Genomic DNA, 18933 nt, shown 5'->3' with positions numbered 1-18933 from the left:
AGACGAGGCCACAGGTTATGGCCCCATCTTTGAGGAGGAGCCCCAGGACCTGGTCTACGCGGAGGACAACCCCGACAACCGGATCTCCATGAACTGCAGGGTGCGCGCCAACCCCCCAGCCACCATCAGGTAGGCTGCAGGTGAAGGACGACAGAGCACTGCGAGTACCTTGAGATGTTGTGAGTTCGATTCCCAGCTGCCACTGCTGCAGGTGGACAACAGAGCGCTGCTCTCGTGATCATAGTAAGGGGCGATGGTAGTGTAGTTAACAAGGACAATCCATGTACTACTCTGGGGTGCGTTCCCCAAAACTATAGTTGTTAGCGTGTTAGCAACTAAGTTGGTTGGCAATGGGAAATTGCATTGCAACCAACAAAGTTATCAACTGTGGTTTTGGGAAACGCGCCCCACGAGGTAGGGGTGCAATGGTAGTGTAGTGGATGAGGACCCAGGTTTGAATGATGACGCCTGAAAAGTCATGAGATTGATTCAATATAGTAGCTTGAGAAGTTGTGAGGTTGATTCCCAGCTAACACTGTTGCTGCCCTTGAGCAAGGCACTTAACCCCAAGTTGCTCCAGGGAGTCTGGCCCTGCAATTAACTGGCATCTGTAAGTCGCTTTGGACAATCGCTTCAGCCAAATAGATAAAGATGAAGAAGAATCTCATCAAAGTATTGTCTCAGGATGTCCATATTTATCCTCAGCTGAATACTAGAACACTCTAACTGGTACTTCAACTTCTGCCCTCTCATCCTCTTAGTGCTCTTGTGGTGGTTGCAAAAGTAGCATTTATTGGTCCCCTAAGGTCTCGTTTTGCCATGTACAGTAGCTTCAGTGTCCTCATATAAGTCGCTTTGGATAACAACGTCAGCTAAGTCAAGTCAAGTAAAGTTTATTTATATAGCGCATTTTATACACATTCATTCAATGTGCTTTACATAAACAAAAGAAAGCAGTAATAACAAATAAAAGCATAAAAGGGCAATAGTGAAAGTTGGTAAAGATCATAATAATAGAAAATAAAAATAAATGAATAAAAAAAAAACATAAAACGCACAAGGTAAAATCATTTTAAAATAAAGAATAATTAAACAGACAAAATAAAAGACAAGGTAGAATAATTTTCAAGGCAGATTCAGAATTTGTAAGTGCAGTAAGCAGAAAGCATCTGAGAACAGTTTGGTCTTAAGTCTAGATTTAAAACTGGCTAGAGTTGGGGCCTTTTTAACGAAGGAAAGGAATACATGTGAATGTAATGTACATGTGATAGTTACAGCACAACCAGTTGCAGTGCCTCCTCCTGCAGCTAAACGAATCCATGCAGGGGTGTAGCGGTAAAAAAGAGGTGTGTTTGTGATCAGGCGGACCACGGTATCCATTTGATGGTACCAAGGGTATCACTGGGTGTTCTCTCATAGGCCACACAATCACTATTAAATTCCTACATTAATCTAAGTTCATTGTTAACTGCAGAAGGAATAAATATGGTTGAAGTCTATAATGTGAATGCAATGTACATGTGATAATTATAGCTAAAGGAATACATTTGAATGTAATGTGATAGTTATAGTAAAAGGAACACATGTGTATGTAATGGACATGTGATAGTTATAGCTAAAGGAATATATGTGAATGTAATGTACATGTGATAGTTAGTTAAAGGGATACGTGTGAATGTGTAATGTGATAGTTAAAGGGATACATGTGAATGTAATGTACATGTGATAGTTAGTTAAAGGGGTACATGTGAATGTAATGTACATGTGATACAGTTATAGTTAAAGGGATACGTGTGAATGTAATGTACATGTGATAGTTAGTTAAAGCTGCAGTTGGCAAGTCTGACAGATTGAGGGGACTTAGCCAAAATGTTGAATGTTTAGAACTGTCATGTCCCTCCCCCACTACCACCGAGCACCCTCTCATCGAGTTTGTGCTCCTTAATGCGCACCAGACTGCACCAGACTGTGATTGACAGTCAGATCTCACACAGCTCTGCTCTGATTGGACCAGAAGAACCGGGTGCTGTGGATTTTTGCAAAACAAATAACAGGCTCTAGGTGGAGGTAGAAGTGCAGGGTTTTTTCTAAAACCGGCTGATTTTTGTTGTTCTGTCGGAGCTTTGTGTTGGTTTCAGTGAATATGATCAAAAAAATCTTGCCAACTGCAGCTTTAAAGGAATATATATGAATGTAATGTGATAGTTATAGCTAAAGGAATATATATGAATGTAATGTGATAGTTATAGCTAAAGGAATATATATGAATGTAATGTGATAGTTATAGCTAAAGGAATATATATGAATGTAATGTGATAGTTATAGCTAAAGGAATATATATGAATGTAATGTAGATGTGATAATTTTAGCTAAAGGAATACATGTGAATGTAATGTACATGTGATAGTTACAGCATAACCAGCTGCGATGTCTCCTCCTGCAGGTGGTGGTTGAATAACTGGGAGATCAAGCTGCTGGAGCAGCCGGACGAGCACTACAGCCTTGTGGGAGGCAACCTGGTGATCACCAACCCCAACAAGAACAAGCACGCCGGCAAGTATGCGTGCGTGGCCAACAACCTCTACGGCACCATCATCAGCAAAGAGGCCACTGTCAAGTTTGGATGTGAGTCAGGCTTTATGTGTGTTCCTTTATGGTTTTATGTACTTGCTTCCCTACACTCTTAAAATGAATGTGTTGTCCCTATCTGGACACAGAGATGTGTTAAAAAACAATGCAAGTTGTGTTGTTTCAATGCACGTTGTGTTATTTTCAACACATAGTGTGTAACAAATCAAAAAGGAAACATCACAAACTGTGTTGTCCCTATCTGGACACAGAGATGTGTTAAAAAACAATGCAAGTTGTGTTGTTTCAACGCAAGTTGTGTTATTTTCAACACATATTGTGTAACAAATGAAAAAGGAAACAACACAAACTGTGTTGGCCCTATCTGGACACAGAGATGTGTTAAAAAAACAACGCAAGTTGTGTTATTTTCAACACATATTGTGTAACAAATGAAAAAGGAAACAACACAAACCGTGTTGGCCCTATCTGGACACAGAGATTTCCGTGTGTATTTTATATTCTCAGCTCCTACTTTTCCCCTCCTTCTATGTTGTTTTTCTTTGCTTCTGTGTCATTTTCTTTTTTGCCCTTGACCTGTACTACTCGTGTCCTGTCTTCCCCTCCCTTGACCTCTTCTGTGTCCCTTTTTCATTTTTTTCCTTTTGGTTTGTGTCCTCTCCTCTCCCCATGGTGTGTATCATCTCCTCTCCTCTCCTCTCCTTTCCTCTCCTCTCCTCTCTGCTCTCTCCCTGGTTTGGTCTCTTCTGTCCTCTCCTCTCCTTTCTTCTCCTCTCCTCTCCTTTCCTCTTCTCTCCCCTCTTCTCCTCTCCTCTCTTCTCCTCTCCTCTCCTCTCTCCCTGGTTTGATCTATCCTGTCCTCTCCTCTCCTCTCCTTTCCTCTCCTCCCGCCTCCCCTCCTCTCTTCTCTTCTCTTTTCTTCTCTTCTCCTCTTCTCCTCTCCTCTCTCCCTGGTTTGATCTATCCTGTCCTCTCCTCTCCTCTCCTTTCCTCTCCTCCCGCCTCCCCTCCTCTCTTCTCTTTTCTTCTCTTCTCCTCTTCTCCTCTCCTCTCTCCCTGGTTTGATCTATCCTGTCCTCTCCTCTCCTCTCCTTTCCTCTCCTCCCGCCTCCCCTCCTCTCTTCTCTCCTCTCCTCTCCTCTCCTCTCCCCTCCTCTCCTCTCCTCTCCCCTCCTCTCCCCCCTGGTGTGTAGATCTGGATAATTTCCCTACAGAGGAGCGGGAGCCGGTGCTTGTGAAGGAGGGGCAGGGTGTGGTGCTGCTCTGTGACCCACCCAACCGGGACCCCTGTAAGTTACAGTACTCATCACTCATCACGTATAACAGTAGTGTATGTCATTACAACATTATCATTTAGCAGTCTCCCACAGTTATAATTAAACATTATATAAATGACTCATGTTTTTCATCTGTACTGAGTGGCCCATGTTGATCATTTATTTTGCGAATTTATTTATTCATTCATTTATTTTTGCTAATCTATTTTATTGAAAAGAAATAAATAAAAAAAAACAATCATGTTTCATTAATAAAGGGCTACTGTCACTGGATTAAGTACACAGCAGTTGTTGGGGGCATATTAGTGATTTTAATTGGCTTATCCCACCCTTCCAGATGATGTAAAATTTCACTGGTTGTTCAATGACTACCCCAACTTCATTGAGATGGACCGGCGTCGCTTCATCTCCCAGACCACGGGCAACCTGTACATCGCCATGGTGGAGGCGTCCGACGTGGGCAACTACTCCTGCTTCATCTCCAGCCCCAAGATCGGCAAGAGCGTCTTCAGCAAGCCCATCCCCCTTATTCCCCAACCACAGGAGAGTATGTACTGTACTACTTATGCCTACGGTTCTGTTTCTAATTACACAGGAGAGTATGTACTGTACTACTTATGCCTACGGTGCTGTTTCTAATTACACAGGAGAGTATGTACTGTACTACTTATGCCTACGGTGCTGTTTCTAATTACACAGGAGAGTATGTACTATACTACTTATGCCTACGGTGCTGTTTCTAATTACACAACAAGAATACTTAGTTCAAATTGTTTTTGTTTTATAATAAGACACTCCTAAGTATGTATAAATTATAGTTCTCTATGTACTGTAGCATTCTGTTGCTAATTAGAGAAGGGAAATGCATTGAGATATACTGAAATCGTCAATGTTGTGGTTGTGAGGTTGTGTTGATACCACTTTTATTAATTCTGTATTTCTAGTTGTAATTTCTAGTGTTACTTCATCAACTGCTGTTATTTCACTTGCTAGTGTATGGCAATAAAGATCTATCTCTTAGGCAGATGGCTGCTAAGAGGGTGATTATGTTCATTGTATTTGTTGCACTGAATCATCGTGCTAATGCTTGCTCCATCTCTCTCACCCAGACCCTGCTACGAAGTATGCCGCTGACATCAAAGTGAAGTTCCCTAAAACCTATGCCCTGCTTGCCAAAAACATCACCCTGGAGTGCTTCGCTCTTGGAAAGTGAGTCTGTAATTGCAGGACAATAGCTAGACAAAACGGAGGTTGCATCTTGGTCGCACACTTTCTATGAAAAAAAGAGGGCAGATTTCCTCTTTGATCAGTGCTAAAAGAGTCTAATCAGAACAAAAAAAACAAATCCAAGAAAATTAGAGAATAGTGGCAAAAAATCTATTCACCCCCAATAGTAGTGTAATACCTAAAACCAGAAACCAAACCAAACATTGGACCAGTGACCTGGTGATAATCTGTTTAAATATGCATGTTTTGGGTGCTGTACAATTTTGAGTGTCATACAGCATCTCACCCCGAAACTAGTTTCACAGAATAGAGCTCACAAAGGTCTGTGAGCAAAGTTTAAAACGTTTCTTGGTATTTTATGCCCCCAACGTTGTCTTCAAGGCAGCACTGCCTGGAAGGCACTAGGGTTAGGCATGGGTTAAGGTTAGGGTTGGGGTTAGGTTTAGGATTAGGTGGCTTTAAAGGAGAATTCCGGTGTGATATTGACCTAAAGTGTATCGAAACATGATACCGAGTGTGAACGTATGTCTCATAGCCCATCTCGGCTTGTCCCCTGCACTCCAAAATCTGGCGCTAGTTAGCCGATGCTACCAACATCTTTTTCAATAGTGGTGCTTCGGCATCGGGCTAGCCATGCAAATAAATCACTGTTTTACACCCATTTACGAGGCTCAATGTATCTCCACACTTCATTGGTAGACTTCCGAGGGCCCTGACATTTAAAACGAGACATTGAGAACTTTGAAAAAGCACTGGTAGTTTACTTACAAGACGATTTATACAGACAGTATCTTCATGAAGTTTAGCGTTTGCAGCCATCTTGAATTTAGTCACGATAAGTCGAGCAACGAGTAAGAATGAACAGGTATGATAAGGGATCAGATTCCAAAAATAATTCAGTGGAAATGCATGGATTCCAGTTGCTGCTACTGGAAGAAACTGGAATCCATGCATTTCCACTGAATTATTTTTGGAATCTGATCCCTTATCATACCTGTTCATTCTTACTCGTTGCTCGACTTATCGTGACTAAATTCAAGATGGCTGCAAACGTTAAACTTCGTGAAGATACTGTCTGTATAAATCGTCTTGTAAGTAAACTACCAGTGCTTTTTCAAAGTTCTCAATGTCTCGTTTTAAATGTCAGGGCCCTAGGAAGTCTACCAATGAAGTGTGGAGATACATTGAGCCTCGTAAATGGGTGTAAAACAGTGATTTATTTGCATGGCTAGCCCGATGCCGAAGCACCACTACTGAAAAAGTTGTTGGTAGCATCGGCTAACTAGCGCCAGATTTTGGAGTGCAGGGGACAAGTCGAGATGGGCTATGAGACATACGTTCACACTCGGTATCATGTTTCAATACACTTTAGGTCAATATCACACCGGAATTCTCCTTTAAGTCAGCGGTGGCAGCGCTGCCTGGAAGATGATGTTTTTGGCATAAAACACCATCGAGTGTTTAAAACAGCCACTATTATCTCCTGAGCAGAATGTTGAAACCAGCTTCGTTATAAGTCATACAGATGATAGAAATATAGTATAGTATAAGTATTAAGTATTAAGTATACTATACTTACTATAAGTCATACAGGTGATAGAAATAGATGACATGTAAGCAGGGCAAACACTGTGCGCTTTATTTGTTTTGGTCACATACAACACAGTAATTTACACTAAACGTTTTGATCAGAGTTGATTGCTATGCTAACAGAGGAGTTACAGGATGCACAGGAAGTCAAGTCAAGTCAAGTTTATTTATATAGCGTATTTCATACACAGAGGTCATTCAATGAGCTTTACATAAACAAAAGCATAAAAGGGCAATAGTGAAAGAATAGTTTAAAAGGTAAAGATGATAATAATAATAATAATAATAATAATAATAATAATAATAATAATAATAAAAGGAAACTGGCCAAATATGTCCATGTCCACTGTACTGTAAGTCTGTGTGTCTATCTGACAATGTCCTGTTCCTCGTTTAAGTCCTATTCCGCACATCCGCTGGAGGAAACTGGACGCGGACCTACCGCCCAACTACGAGGTGACGATGAACGGAGCTCTGCTGCACCTGACCAACGTGCAGTACGAGGATGAGGGCAGTTACGAGTGCGAGGCCCTCAACGTCAAAGGCAAAGACTGGCACAGGCAGTGGGTCTACGTGGAAGGTAAGGGGAACCAAACATAGCCTTGGGCCTGGTCTGGGCTTGGATTCATTTTTGATTAAGTATGAAAGCGATGACATGTAGTGAATGAAGACAATGAAATGAAGTGATAGGTTATCTTAGGTTAACTTAGTAATAACCATAGATGCAAAGAAATTGCATCATTTACATATAAAATATAGGTATAAATGTACTGCACTAAATATCTTTAGAATTTGGATTAAATTGTGGAAGGTAAGGGAAACTAAACGTAGCCTTGGGCCTGGTCTGGCCTTGTTTATTTATTTATTTATTTGGTCGCATTGTTATAATTTAACCAGAGGTGCAATGAAGACAATGAAATGAAGTGGTAACTTAACCAGAGATGCAAAGGAATTGCATCACCTTATAAAATACAGGTATAAATGTACTGCACAAAATATCCTTAGAATTTTGATAAAATCACTGAAATTGTAGATTGGGCTATAGAAACATTTAGTTTAGTTCTGTTGAAAAGATTCTACTGTATTTAGTGGTTTCAGAGTAGTTTACAGTGGCTATGTCTCTGCTGCATAGCATGCTGGTCAGAATGACATGCAGCTGTCCATGGTCCTGAAACTGTTCCTGTTATGGGTGCCTGCACTTGTTTAGTCAGAGCACAACTGTATGAGCATCTGTACAAAGTCTGTAGGCAGACTATCCAAGTAAAACATGACTGTCTTTTATCCTACACTTTATAATTTTGATTTGTCCTATATATTCACCCCTTATCGGCCTTTTTTAAAAGTGCTCTAAGCGATGTTGGGTAATGTCACTTCTGTTGTCATTCAAACAAAACAGAGAGCTAGCTCGCTACTCCCTCCCATTCAATTGAAACCCTCCTAAACACACATCTCAACGGTGATAGGCTGGAACAGTTTGTTATGTTTTTATGGTCCAGGACGGACCAGGTTGTTTTTGTTGCCATTTTTGAAGCCTGGCCTGTCCACAGAGACCACATTTCTTTATAGTGTATTCAGGGCAGAGGCAGCTAGCGGATGGTGAGGTGATGTTTGCTGTACGTGACAATTTTTTGTCTTAGAAACGGCATCACTTAGAGCACCTATACACCTACTATGGTGTGTCATACTGAAGTGTTTTTTGAGCGTACGCTTCAAGTAGCCTCCGCTACAGGCTTCTATTTCTATTTTCGTGTGATACTTACACTCTGCTTTCAGTTGTGCTTTCAGTGGACATTTCACTGCACGTCGTTGTCGCTCTCTGATGATGTCACATCCCTCTCTGATGATGTCACGTCCCTTCTGATGATGTCATGTCCATCTCTGATGATGTCATGTCCCTCTCTGATGATGTCACGTCCCTCTCTGATGATGTCATGTCTTGCCTCCAGGACCCCCAGAGTGGGCCTCGCACATCAACAACACGGAGATGGACGTGGGCAGTAAGCACACCATGCGATGTGCCGCCATGGGGAAGCCCTGGCCCTGGATACGCTGGCTGAAGGACGGCTACTCGGTACGCTCACTCTCCTCTGTGTGTGTGTGTGTGTGTGTGTGTGTGTGTGTGTGTGTGTGTATGTGTATGTGTATGTGTATTGTGTACTGTGTATGTGTGTGTTTATGAGTATGTGTGTGTGTGTATTTGTGTGTGTGTGTGTTTTTGTGTGTGTGTGTGTGTGTGTGTGTGTGTGTGTGTGTGTGTGTGTGTGTGTATGTGTATGTGTATGTGTATGTGTATGTGTATGTGTATGTGTATTGTGTACTGTGTATGTGTGTGTTTATGAGTATGTGTGTGTGTGTATTTGTGTGTGTGTGTGTGTGTGTGTGTTTGTGTGTGTGTGTGTGTGTGTGTGTAAGTGCTGGCTCAAGGATCTTCTCACTCCGAATGTACATGTCTTTATATGTCAAGGTTTAACTAGATGTAAACAATTATATCAAACTATCATATCACATATATTGTTGCGATTAGGTCATTGTCTGAGGAAGGTGTGGTCAAGTTGGGCAAGTGTGTGTGTGTAGGTGTAGGTGGGTTTTCTGTATGCATGCCTCTCTGTGTATATGGTAATACCTGTCGTTTGAATCAAAGCTGATTCAAAGCTGATTCCTTCCTCAGTATGGTAAAGGAGAGCTGCAGTTCGACAGTCTCACGTTCACTCACTCTGGCATGTACCAGTGCGTGGCGGAGAACCCGTGGGGAACCATCTATGCCAACGCTGAACTCAGAGTGACCGGTAAGATACAAATATTTGCCTCTAATCAGACATCAATAGGCATATTAATCATACAAATGTCATATCATTTGGTCATGTGTCCATTAATTATGCTTATTGTTATAGGAAGGACAGGGTTAGCGATACATGTGAAAGATTGTTGATGCAATGTTGGTTCAATGTCATGCGTGTATGGATGTAGTGAGCGTCTAGTAGATTAGTATTAGGATGTTAGCTGCAAAGGAAGAAAATTATCATTAAGATAAGAAGAGTGAGATGAAGAATGATAGAGAGCATGTCCGTGAAGGAAGGAAAGTCAAATAGTGCCTATAGGAAAGGAAAGAGTGCCCACCTGTAAGAGAGAGAGAGGCCCCTTAATAGCCCAACCCCTAAGTGCAGGTGAAACCAATAAGGCACTTCAGCTGCCCAGGATGCCTAGGCCTAGCACTGTTCGTGCACTGAATGTACTAGACTCATAGGGGTCGTGGTTTTCACCCAGGTGGGCGTCACAGAACTCCACAACCAAACAAATAAACCCCTCACTTGAGTGCTCTATGAGTGTATGTGTGTGTACTCACTTACACCACCTGGTGCTTACTGGTTGCAATAGTGCTGTCTGTTAAGGGGTCCAAACTGTGTTTGTTTCCTGTTTATGGATTCAGGGCTGTGTAGGAATTTTTTAGAAATCATTAATATACAAGTTTCAGGAGATACTTGGAGAAGCTTCACAAAAAACGCGATTGGTAATGAGATGTGTTGTTCTCTGTGATGTTTCCAGCCTGCGCTCCGACGTTTGAGTACAACCCTGTGCGGAAACAGCTGCTGGGGGCCAGGGATGGCCGCGTGGTCATCGAATGCAAACCCCGAGCGGCACCACGGCCCACATTCACCTGGTTGAAGGGGAAGGAGAAGCTCGGCAACTCCACCAGGTTCGTTAGTCATCCGTTAGCCATCTGTTAATCATCTATTAGTCATCCGTTTATCATCTGTTAGTCATCCATTCCTCAACTGTCATCCGTTAGTCATCCGTTACTAGTCATCTGTTAGGCATACGCCTTGTCATACGTTAGCCGACTGTTAGTCATCCGTTAGTCAACTGTTTGTCATCCGTTAGTCAACCGTTAACCATACATTAGTCAGGTCAGGGGTGTATTTCAAGTATGTGGTTTAGTGAAAAACTTTAAATTTAAGATACGACAACGGCACTGCTGCACTCTGAAACATATTATTTTCAATGGCTTGCATTGCTCAAGAAGTTCTTACACATTTTATATATATTTATATATATAAAACAAAGAAAGATATGTTGTCATCCCTCAACACCAGAACTGCTATAGTATGGCTATTTCTCCTTATCATGTTTAAGTACCAGATCAAATGGAGGTCAAAGAGCCGAATGGAAAGTTGAAATGAGGTAATAATCTCCCACATCAGGTATTCAGTGTGGCTAGATGGTAGTCTGGAGATCTTCAATGCCACAAACGAGGATGAGGGGGTGTACACCTGCTTTGCTGAGAATGACCGGGGCAAAGCCAACAGCACGGGGACTCTCACCATCACTGGTAATCACACGACTTCTTCATTCTTCGTTTGAGCTCTTTATCTGGTATGCTTTACATCCATTAATAGTATGAGTAATTGATGCTAGGGGGTGTTCAGTCAGGGGGCATTGAACAGTGTTGCTGGTGGTGAGCAGGGTACCATAAAGCAATATTCTATTTGTAACACCTGCAATGTGGCCTTAAAGGAACACGCCAACGTTTTGGTACATTAGCTTATTTGCCATCCACCCCATAGTTAGATTGGCGGATACATACCCTTCTCCTCTCTGTGTGCAACAACCCAGTCCATGGGGTGAGTGAGGTTGTGGTTACCTCTCAGAAATGACTTGGTTTGCAGGTTAGGATGTATGTACAGTACCCTCCAGAATTATTGGCACCTCTGCTAAAGTTGACTAAAAAGAGAAATATAAAATCTTTTGGAAATTGATTTTAATGCCTTATCTCCATGTAGATGTATGTACATGTACAGTATATCTCCATGCTAGATGTATCTCCATGCTAGATGTATGTAAATGTATATCTCCACGTTAGATGCCACTAAGATCATTGTGGCCCCTTCTGATGTGGACATCATGGTTGGGGACAGCACAGTGCTTCCCTGCACGGCCTCCTTTGACCCCATGCTGGACCTGACCTTCATCTGGACTGTGGACTCCATCCTCATCGATTTCGACCTGATGAAGAAGCACTTTGAGCTGCTGCTGGTACAGACACTAACATGCCTGTTGTCCAGCCCCTTGCACAAATGAACTATAACATTGCTATACAATTTCTATAGTAGGGCAATTCCACGGAAAATGAACTTTTTGTCACATCCATAATGCCAGTGAAATGCCTTGGCATTTGTATGATGTGAATGATAACATTCATTTTTTGTGCATTTTCTCTCATGTACATTCTTCAGCCAAAAATAGCAAATGCTCAAATTTCATGTAATCATTTACATCATACCATACCATCACATTTTATTGGTGTTATGGATGTTACAAAAAACATAATTTGCCCAGTAGTGTATAATACTATTATGTTCTGTGTAGTGTTCCTATAGTGCAGTCTTATAGTACTTCAATAGTATGTCCCAAAATACTATACGATTCCTTTAATCTATAATATTCCTAAAATAAGATTGCTATAATATTTTGTCCCAAAATACTTTCAGGAGGAAAACACACTGCTTAAAGTGCACCCCTCTAGTGAAAAATCAAGTTTTTATGTAACCATGTTAGCATGTCCAGAAGATGATTTGCTATTTGATATGTTAGCGTGTCCATAAAAAAAACAAGATGTCCATAAAATCATCTTGCTATTTGCTTGCAGGATCGAGAGAACAGTGGTGACCTGTTGATAAAGAACGCTCTTGCAAAACACTCGGGCCGATACTCCTGCACTGCCCAGACTGTAGTGGACAATGTGACAGTTATAGCTGATGTCGTAGTCCAAGGTACACACACAGAAACACACACACACACTACACACACTACACACACACACACACACACACACACACACACACACACACACACACACGCATATACATATGCACACACACACATACGCACACACACACACACACACACACACACACACACACTACACATACACACACTACTGTACACACACACACACACACACACACACACACACACACACACACACACACACACAGACTCTCTAATTCTCCATCTTTCTCTCTCATCCTCTCCTTGCCTCCCCCAGGCCTGCCAGGCCCCCCAGGTGGAGTGATGGTGATGGAGGTGAGGGACACGGCAGTGAAGCTCATCTGGACCCGGGGCAGCGAGCACGGCCTGCCCATCAAACACCACCTCATCCAGACGCGAGACTACTACGCCCTCGATCCTGACGACTGGAAGGACGCAAAGACCTGTGAGTCCACTAGAGGGCGATGTTGAGCTTACAGTGGAGGAAGCCCAACCATACATTAGCGTGAGGATGTAGTTACTCTGCAAAGACAGACCTGGGAATGAAGAAGACCTTAATCAGTGAGGTGCTCACGTAGTGTGACATGAGAAAAGAGCAATTCAACCAGAAGGCTAAAGAATAATGCTGAGTCAGAGGGCACAAGGGTTAAGACGTGGAATAATGTTCTAATAATTAGTGGTGTTCTTATCTGTTGTTCTTCCTCTGTTGCTGTCAAATGAAATACAATTAGAAATAAGAAAATACTATAAATAACACCTTCTTGGTGTGAGGTCACATGAATCTTGAATCATATTTTGAAGAGGCAAAGAGTAGTTTGTTGTAGAAACATCTCACTCAGAGAGACAGTATGCATCTCATACCCGTATGTTGCGGACAAGTACTGGTATTAACGTAAAATGATTTTACATAATATATACTGTAGTTATGTGAAGTCAATAAAAACACCTATTAGTGCAGCATCATCTCTCTCTCTCTCTCTCTCTCTCTCTCTTTCTCTCTCTCTTTCTCAGCTCCTGTGTTTCTTGATCGTTTTGCGACGGCGGCTGAGGTGGTGGACCTCTACCCTTACATGCAGTATGAATTCCGGGTGATTGCCGTCAACGAAATGGGCCCTGGCGAGTCCAGCTGGCCCTCCAAGAAGATCACGACCTGGGATGCAGGTACACAACCCTCCCTCACAGGAATATTATACACCTGGGATGCAGGTACACAACCCTCCCTCACAGGAATATTATACACCTGGAATGCAGGTACACAACCCTCCCTCCATGAAATCTTATAAACTTGGGATGTAGGAACACAGCTCTCCCTCACGGGAATATTACACACCTGGGATGCAGGTACACAACTCTCTTGCAGTAAAATCTTATTCATCTCACATTATGGGTTGAGAAAGCCATTGGAGGTTGAAAAATATCACAACAAAAAAACATTGAAGCAAAGCAAATACTACTACTGCTAATACTAATAGTTTATCATTATTATTTTGTTCTGGCATTACATCCTAAAATCCTACAGAGCACACTAGCCCAGCACAGTCATGCGAATAAAGTGTGTTTGCATAATGACCCTGCTGAATATAAAATGGAACATTTGCTTCTCTTTGCTGGTGCAGTTCCTGCGGCGGCTCCAACAGACGTCGGAGGCTTTGTAGGGATTAACGGCGAGCTCACCATCACCTGGACGGTAAGCTTAATAACTTAGTTCATTGTCCCCTGAAGGAAATTAAGTCCTTGTTGATGACTGATGTTTGTTGGTTGATGGTTTGACTTTTGTTGGTTTAAGATTTACTGGTGCTGACCTTCTGTTGTGGTTCTAAAATTGAATTCCATTGCGGTGGTAACTGTCTCCGTAGCCCATTCAACCACAATATTACTATGGGAAGAAGTGCGGCTACGTGGTGGCCTTCAAACCGCATGAGAACTACGACTGGGGGTGGGCCACAGTGACCGACCCCGAGACAAGACGCTACGTCCACAGGGACCTGTACATCACCCCAGGAACAGAGATCCAGGTCAAGGTCAAGGCGTACAACACCAAAGGAGAAGGGCCCTACAGCCTGTCCTCTGTCGTCTATGCACCAGAGGGGGGTAAGACACAAAACCGTACACCCTATATATTCACCCTATATATGAAATACTATATATATGAAATACACCCTAGTCTGCGTTTAAGACACTGTGATTTTGTCGAACAATTTGATTGGCACTGCTTTTCAGAAACAAATGCTGTGTATGGTTTTTATGCTGTATGTTTACATCCAGCTGTAGATATGAGTGTGGGATAACGCAATACTGTACATGCCTATTTACTTTTGCATATCTTACAACAATACACAAATCATAACAAATTCTGTCTCCAAATTACAAGGGGGCCCTTGGAATATTTCTGTAAAGGGTCCCAGGCTCCAAAATGTTTGAGAACCCCTGCCATAAGAATATGTTCAAACCATAATGTGTCAATCCAGTCACTGATGTTGTTTTGTCCTGTGTTTGCATTTCCCTTTTTAATTGCACTTCTGCACCTCACAATTGTTTACACACACACACACACAAACACACACACACACACACACACTCTCACACACACTCTCATACACACACACACACACACACACACACACACACACACACACACACACACACACACACACACACACACACACACACACACAGTGCCCACGGAGCAGCCTCTGGATGTGTACGCTCGTCCTGTGAGTGCCACGGAGGCCTTGGTCTGGTGGCTGCCTGTCTTCCTGCAACCTCCGCTGCAGTGGGTGGACGGCTACCAGGTATGTGGGTTCAATGGCATAGTTTAATCATTTATTTTTTTTATTTTTTTATTTTTTTATTTTTCATTGTAATCAATTAGCCTCCAACTGAGTGCAACAAACAGAAAAAAAAACTATTACACTATAAAAATAGTAATTAAATATCTTAAAAAAAGGTAAAAATCTACATAACATCAAATACTGTGCCCAATTGACTTAATTTACTAAATGTCAGACAGAACCACTGTATTCCTGTCACCCTACATGACGACCCAGATCAGGATCCGAATGCAGGACTATTTTTTTTTTTCACTTTCTTTGCTGACCAGTTGGTGAGGGTCTGCAGTGACCTGCTTGAGGCCCGTTCATACCAAGAACGATAACTATAACGATACCAGCAAAAAAGTATCATTCTAGCTATATGAATGACAACGTCCACATGTAAACTATAATGATATGACACGAATAACAGTATTGTTGGGGATCACTTTCAGAGCGATTTTGAGAACGATAAAAAGCTGACAGCCAATCAGGATCCATCAAATTTTAGACATCAAAATCATCAACACAAGAATAGACTTTACTTATCATTGATCAGTGTAGACGCTAATGTCGTTATAGTTATCTTTAGTTATCATTCCTGGTGTTACAGTAACAGCCATTTTTGTTTTTAATTTGAGGGTTGAAGCACCTCCATCAGCCCAACAGTGAGTCCTGTCTTCCTGTCCACTCCTCAGGTGCGGTACTGGAGAAAGTATGACGACAACGAGGCGGCGGCACAGCGGATTCTCGTGGGGAACGGCGTGAACAACACGCGTCTAGAGAACATGCTCCCCGACTCGCACTACCTCATTGAGGTGCGCGCCTACAACGGAATCGGCCTTGGCCCACCCAGTGAGCACTGTGAGATGTTCACCAGAAGACCACGTGAGTCCACTATCCTCCTAGACAAGTCTTCCATGCATCTATACATACTCTGCCATATGTTGCACCATCTATTTGGGCCACTGGGGGGAGATCTGCAATAGGCTATGTTCACCAGGAAAAGTCACCTTCTCTTGTCCATTCTGTGATCTATAAAATTGTTGATACGAAGAAGACAATTGATCGATGCCAACTGTGTAACCTTGATGCAGTTTGTCCCAAAAAACGGTAAACAATGAAGTGTAGTTGACAGCTAGTGAATTGACAGGCAGTATAAAAAATGCTGGGAACTTTATGTGTCGGAACGGAACACAACACATTGTCTGTCATCATCAGGGTTATAGTCCTGCAGTACACAGTAAGATGCTGTCCATTAGTCCTCTGATTCTCTATCACTATCAAGATTAATCTGGACAATTGCTCGCTTCTGTGTGATGCTCTCTCTGCTTTACTCCTGTGATAATGATTTCTCTGCTCTGTGTTGTAATCTAGGGTTAGGGTTAGCTGGTCAGTAATGATAATCTCTCTGCTCTGTGGTGTAATGTAGGGTTAGTAGCTGGTCAGTAATGATAATCTCTCTGCTCTGTGGTGTAATCTAGGGTTAGGGTTAGCTGGTCAGTTCTGTGATGATAATCTCTCTGCTTTGTGGTGTAATCTAGGGTTAGGGTTAGCTGGTCAGTTCTCTGCTCTGTGGTGTAATGTAGGGTTAGGGTTAGCTGGTCAGTGATGATAATCTCTCTGCTCTGTGGTGTAATCTAGGGTTAGGGTTAGCTGGTCAGTTCTGTGATGATAATCTCTCTGCTCTGTGGTGTCCTCCAGCTCCGGACCGCAGGCTGCGGCTCTTTAAGTATGTCAGCTGGAGTGGGAAATGGCTCTACCTGTCCTGGGACCACATCTACAGCTACTGGAACGAGTCCTTCATCGAGGGCTACAAGGTCAGTCTTTAGTCATTGTTCATTTATGTTTTATTTATTGGTTTGTGTTTTATTTATTGGTTTGTTTGTTTGTTTGTCTGTATTATTATTATTATTTTTTCTTCTTTATCTTTTTCTCTAATATTGTGTTAAGTGCCCCAAATGTAAAGCACTTTGACCTGCATTCCATGTATGAAAGGTGCTATACAAATAAAGTTCATTGTTATTATTATTATTATTATTATTATTACGGAACCTTTGTCTGAGATAAGTGCTTGTTGGGGGCGCTGTTGCACAAACAGCTACGGTGTCCATGGTGACCATGTTTTGAGTCCAAGTACCCTCTTTCATGATCCCACCCCATCTATCTCTCTTCCACTTGCTTCCTGTTGGGCAAAAAACACCAAAAATATACTTAGATAAACTTGTAAAAAGATAACTTGTTATAGGTTTACCTCTTTATCAATAACTTTTATCAGTGACAGCTTTTTTTAAAATGAACAGTAAACTAGAATGAATTTGGGACTACACAGACCAGAAAACAACCAAAACAACAATTTATTTTTCTGAATTTGTCCAGCTCCCAACCCTTAATGTTATTATTCCTTTCCTTCCCATAGATTCTGTACAGGAAGGTGGGCTACCGGTATGGGAAGCTCTACACCACCGGTAGGCACTACATAGACTTCCCCTACCCTGAGACGGGCGACTGGGTCATCGAGGTGCGTGCCCACTGCGAGGGTGGAGACGGACCAGTCGGACGTGTCTCTGTCCAGGGAGAGCTAGGTGAGTCCTCACAGAACTGTACATGTCTGAACTAGTGTTGACTAAGAAATCATTATTTGAAGTACATGTTGACATATACTACAGTATAGCTAAGTATGCACCTGTTCTGAATACTTTAGTCTATACTTGAGTATAGTTAAGTGGGTACCTGCTCTGAGTACCTTTAAGTCTTTATTAGAGTATAGTTGAGTATAGTAAGGTGGGTACCTGTTCTGAATACTTTAAAGTCATTATTGAAGTATAGTTGAGTAAAGTAAGGTGGGTGCCTATTCTGAATAGGAGTCTTTATTGGAGTATACTTGAGTATAGTAAAGTGTGTACCTGCTCTGAATACTTTGAAGTCTTTACTGGAGTACAGTGGAGTAAAGTAAGGTGGGTGCCTGTTCTGAATAGGAGTTTTTATTGGAGTATCGTTGAGTATAGTAAAGTGGGTAAAGTATTCTGAATAGGAGTCTTTATTGGAGTATAGTTGAGTATAGTAAAGTGGGTAAAGTATTCTGATTGGTTGTTGTGTTCTCTCCTTACAGCGGGTGCCATCCTCAGCACTCAGTCTTTGAGTCTGGGCTCTCTTCTGCTGTTTGTCATGGGCACGATGGCTATCAACCTGTAGTGCTGCCTACACACACACACACACACACACACACACACGCTGACAGAGATATGCAGACACAAATACGTAATACGTACACACAGATGGACAGACAAACATACAAAACAAACTCATTCACACTTAATTACATTAAACAGACTTTATTACTGTAAGCCAAGAATCTGGACATGGACGACAGCTGAAGTATCTAAACAACCAATAGTCTATCCTCTTTTTAGCCTGGACGTATTTATTCCCAGAGACAAAATCATTAAAATCCCTATGAATTGGTATGGTAAAATGTGCTACTGATTAAGACAGCTACGTATGTTACCTGATATTGGAGTGACTATTGGACCAGATCCTGCTTAACCAACTTCATGTCTTTCTACACAGTCAGATGCTGGATATATAAGAGGAAATGAGAAAAAGAAACGCAGTATACAGTATACCATAACGGGTGTGTTGCTGCACTGTTACCTTTGCTAAAATAACACGGA

General features: G+C 42.0%; 1 protein-coding gene across 15 annotated transcripts in view; it reads left to right on the top strand.

Annotated features, from left to right (window-relative positions):
• nrcama (neuronal cell adhesion molecule a) overlaps positions 1 to 18724 on the top strand; it is a 124414-nt gene extending 105690 nt beyond the window's left edge. For 14 of the 15 annotated variants that reach the window (XM_042077982.1, XM_042077979.1, XM_042077984.1 and 11 more), the window contains 21 exons: positions 3 to 129; positions 2444 to 2625; positions 3783 to 3878; positions 4204 to 4413; positions 4976 to 5075; positions 7082 to 7263; positions 8630 to 8754; positions 9352 to 9469; positions 10227 to 10377; positions 10883 to 11010; positions 11542 to 11714; positions 12328 to 12451; positions 12727 to 12894; positions 13461 to 13610; positions 14066 to 14136; positions 14306 to 14540; positions 15126 to 15241; positions 15958 to 16147; positions 16964 to 17079; positions 17679 to 17844; positions 18372 to 18724. In XM_042077982.1, the coding sequence (XP_041933916.1) occupies positions 3 to 129; positions 2444 to 2625; positions 3783 to 3878; positions 4204 to 4413; positions 4976 to 5075; positions 7082 to 7263; positions 8630 to 8754; positions 9352 to 9469; positions 10227 to 10377; positions 10883 to 11010; positions 11542 to 11714; positions 12328 to 12451; positions 12727 to 12894; positions 13461 to 13610; positions 14066 to 14136; positions 14306 to 14540; positions 15126 to 15241; positions 15958 to 16147; positions 16964 to 17079; positions 17679 to 17844; positions 18372 to 18454 (3011 nt within the window). In that variant the 3' untranslated portion in view covers positions 18455 to 18724. The remainder of the gene's footprint in view (positions 1 to 2; positions 130 to 2443; positions 2626 to 3782; positions 3879 to 4203; positions 4414 to 4975; positions 5076 to 7081; positions 7264 to 8629; positions 8755 to 9351; positions 9470 to 10226; positions 10378 to 10882; positions 11011 to 11541; positions 11715 to 12327; positions 12452 to 12726; positions 12895 to 13460; positions 13611 to 14065; positions 14137 to 14305; positions 14541 to 15125; positions 15242 to 15957; positions 16148 to 16963; positions 17080 to 17678; positions 17845 to 18371) is intronic. The other variant, XM_042077975.1, reaches the window with a different exon arrangement.
• Positions 18725 to 18933: the final 209 nt, after the last annotated feature.

The sequence above is a fragment of the Alosa sapidissima genome, chromosome 22, assembly GCF_018492685.1.
Source record: "Alosa sapidissima isolate fAloSap1 chromosome 22, fAloSap1.pri, whole genome shotgun sequence".
Classification (NCBI taxonomy): domain Eukaryota; kingdom Metazoa; phylum Chordata; class Actinopteri; order Clupeiformes; family Clupeidae; genus Alosa; species Alosa sapidissima.
The sequence above is the reverse complement of the archived record's forward strand: the minus strand, read 5'-3'. Positions and strand labels throughout refer to the sequence as shown.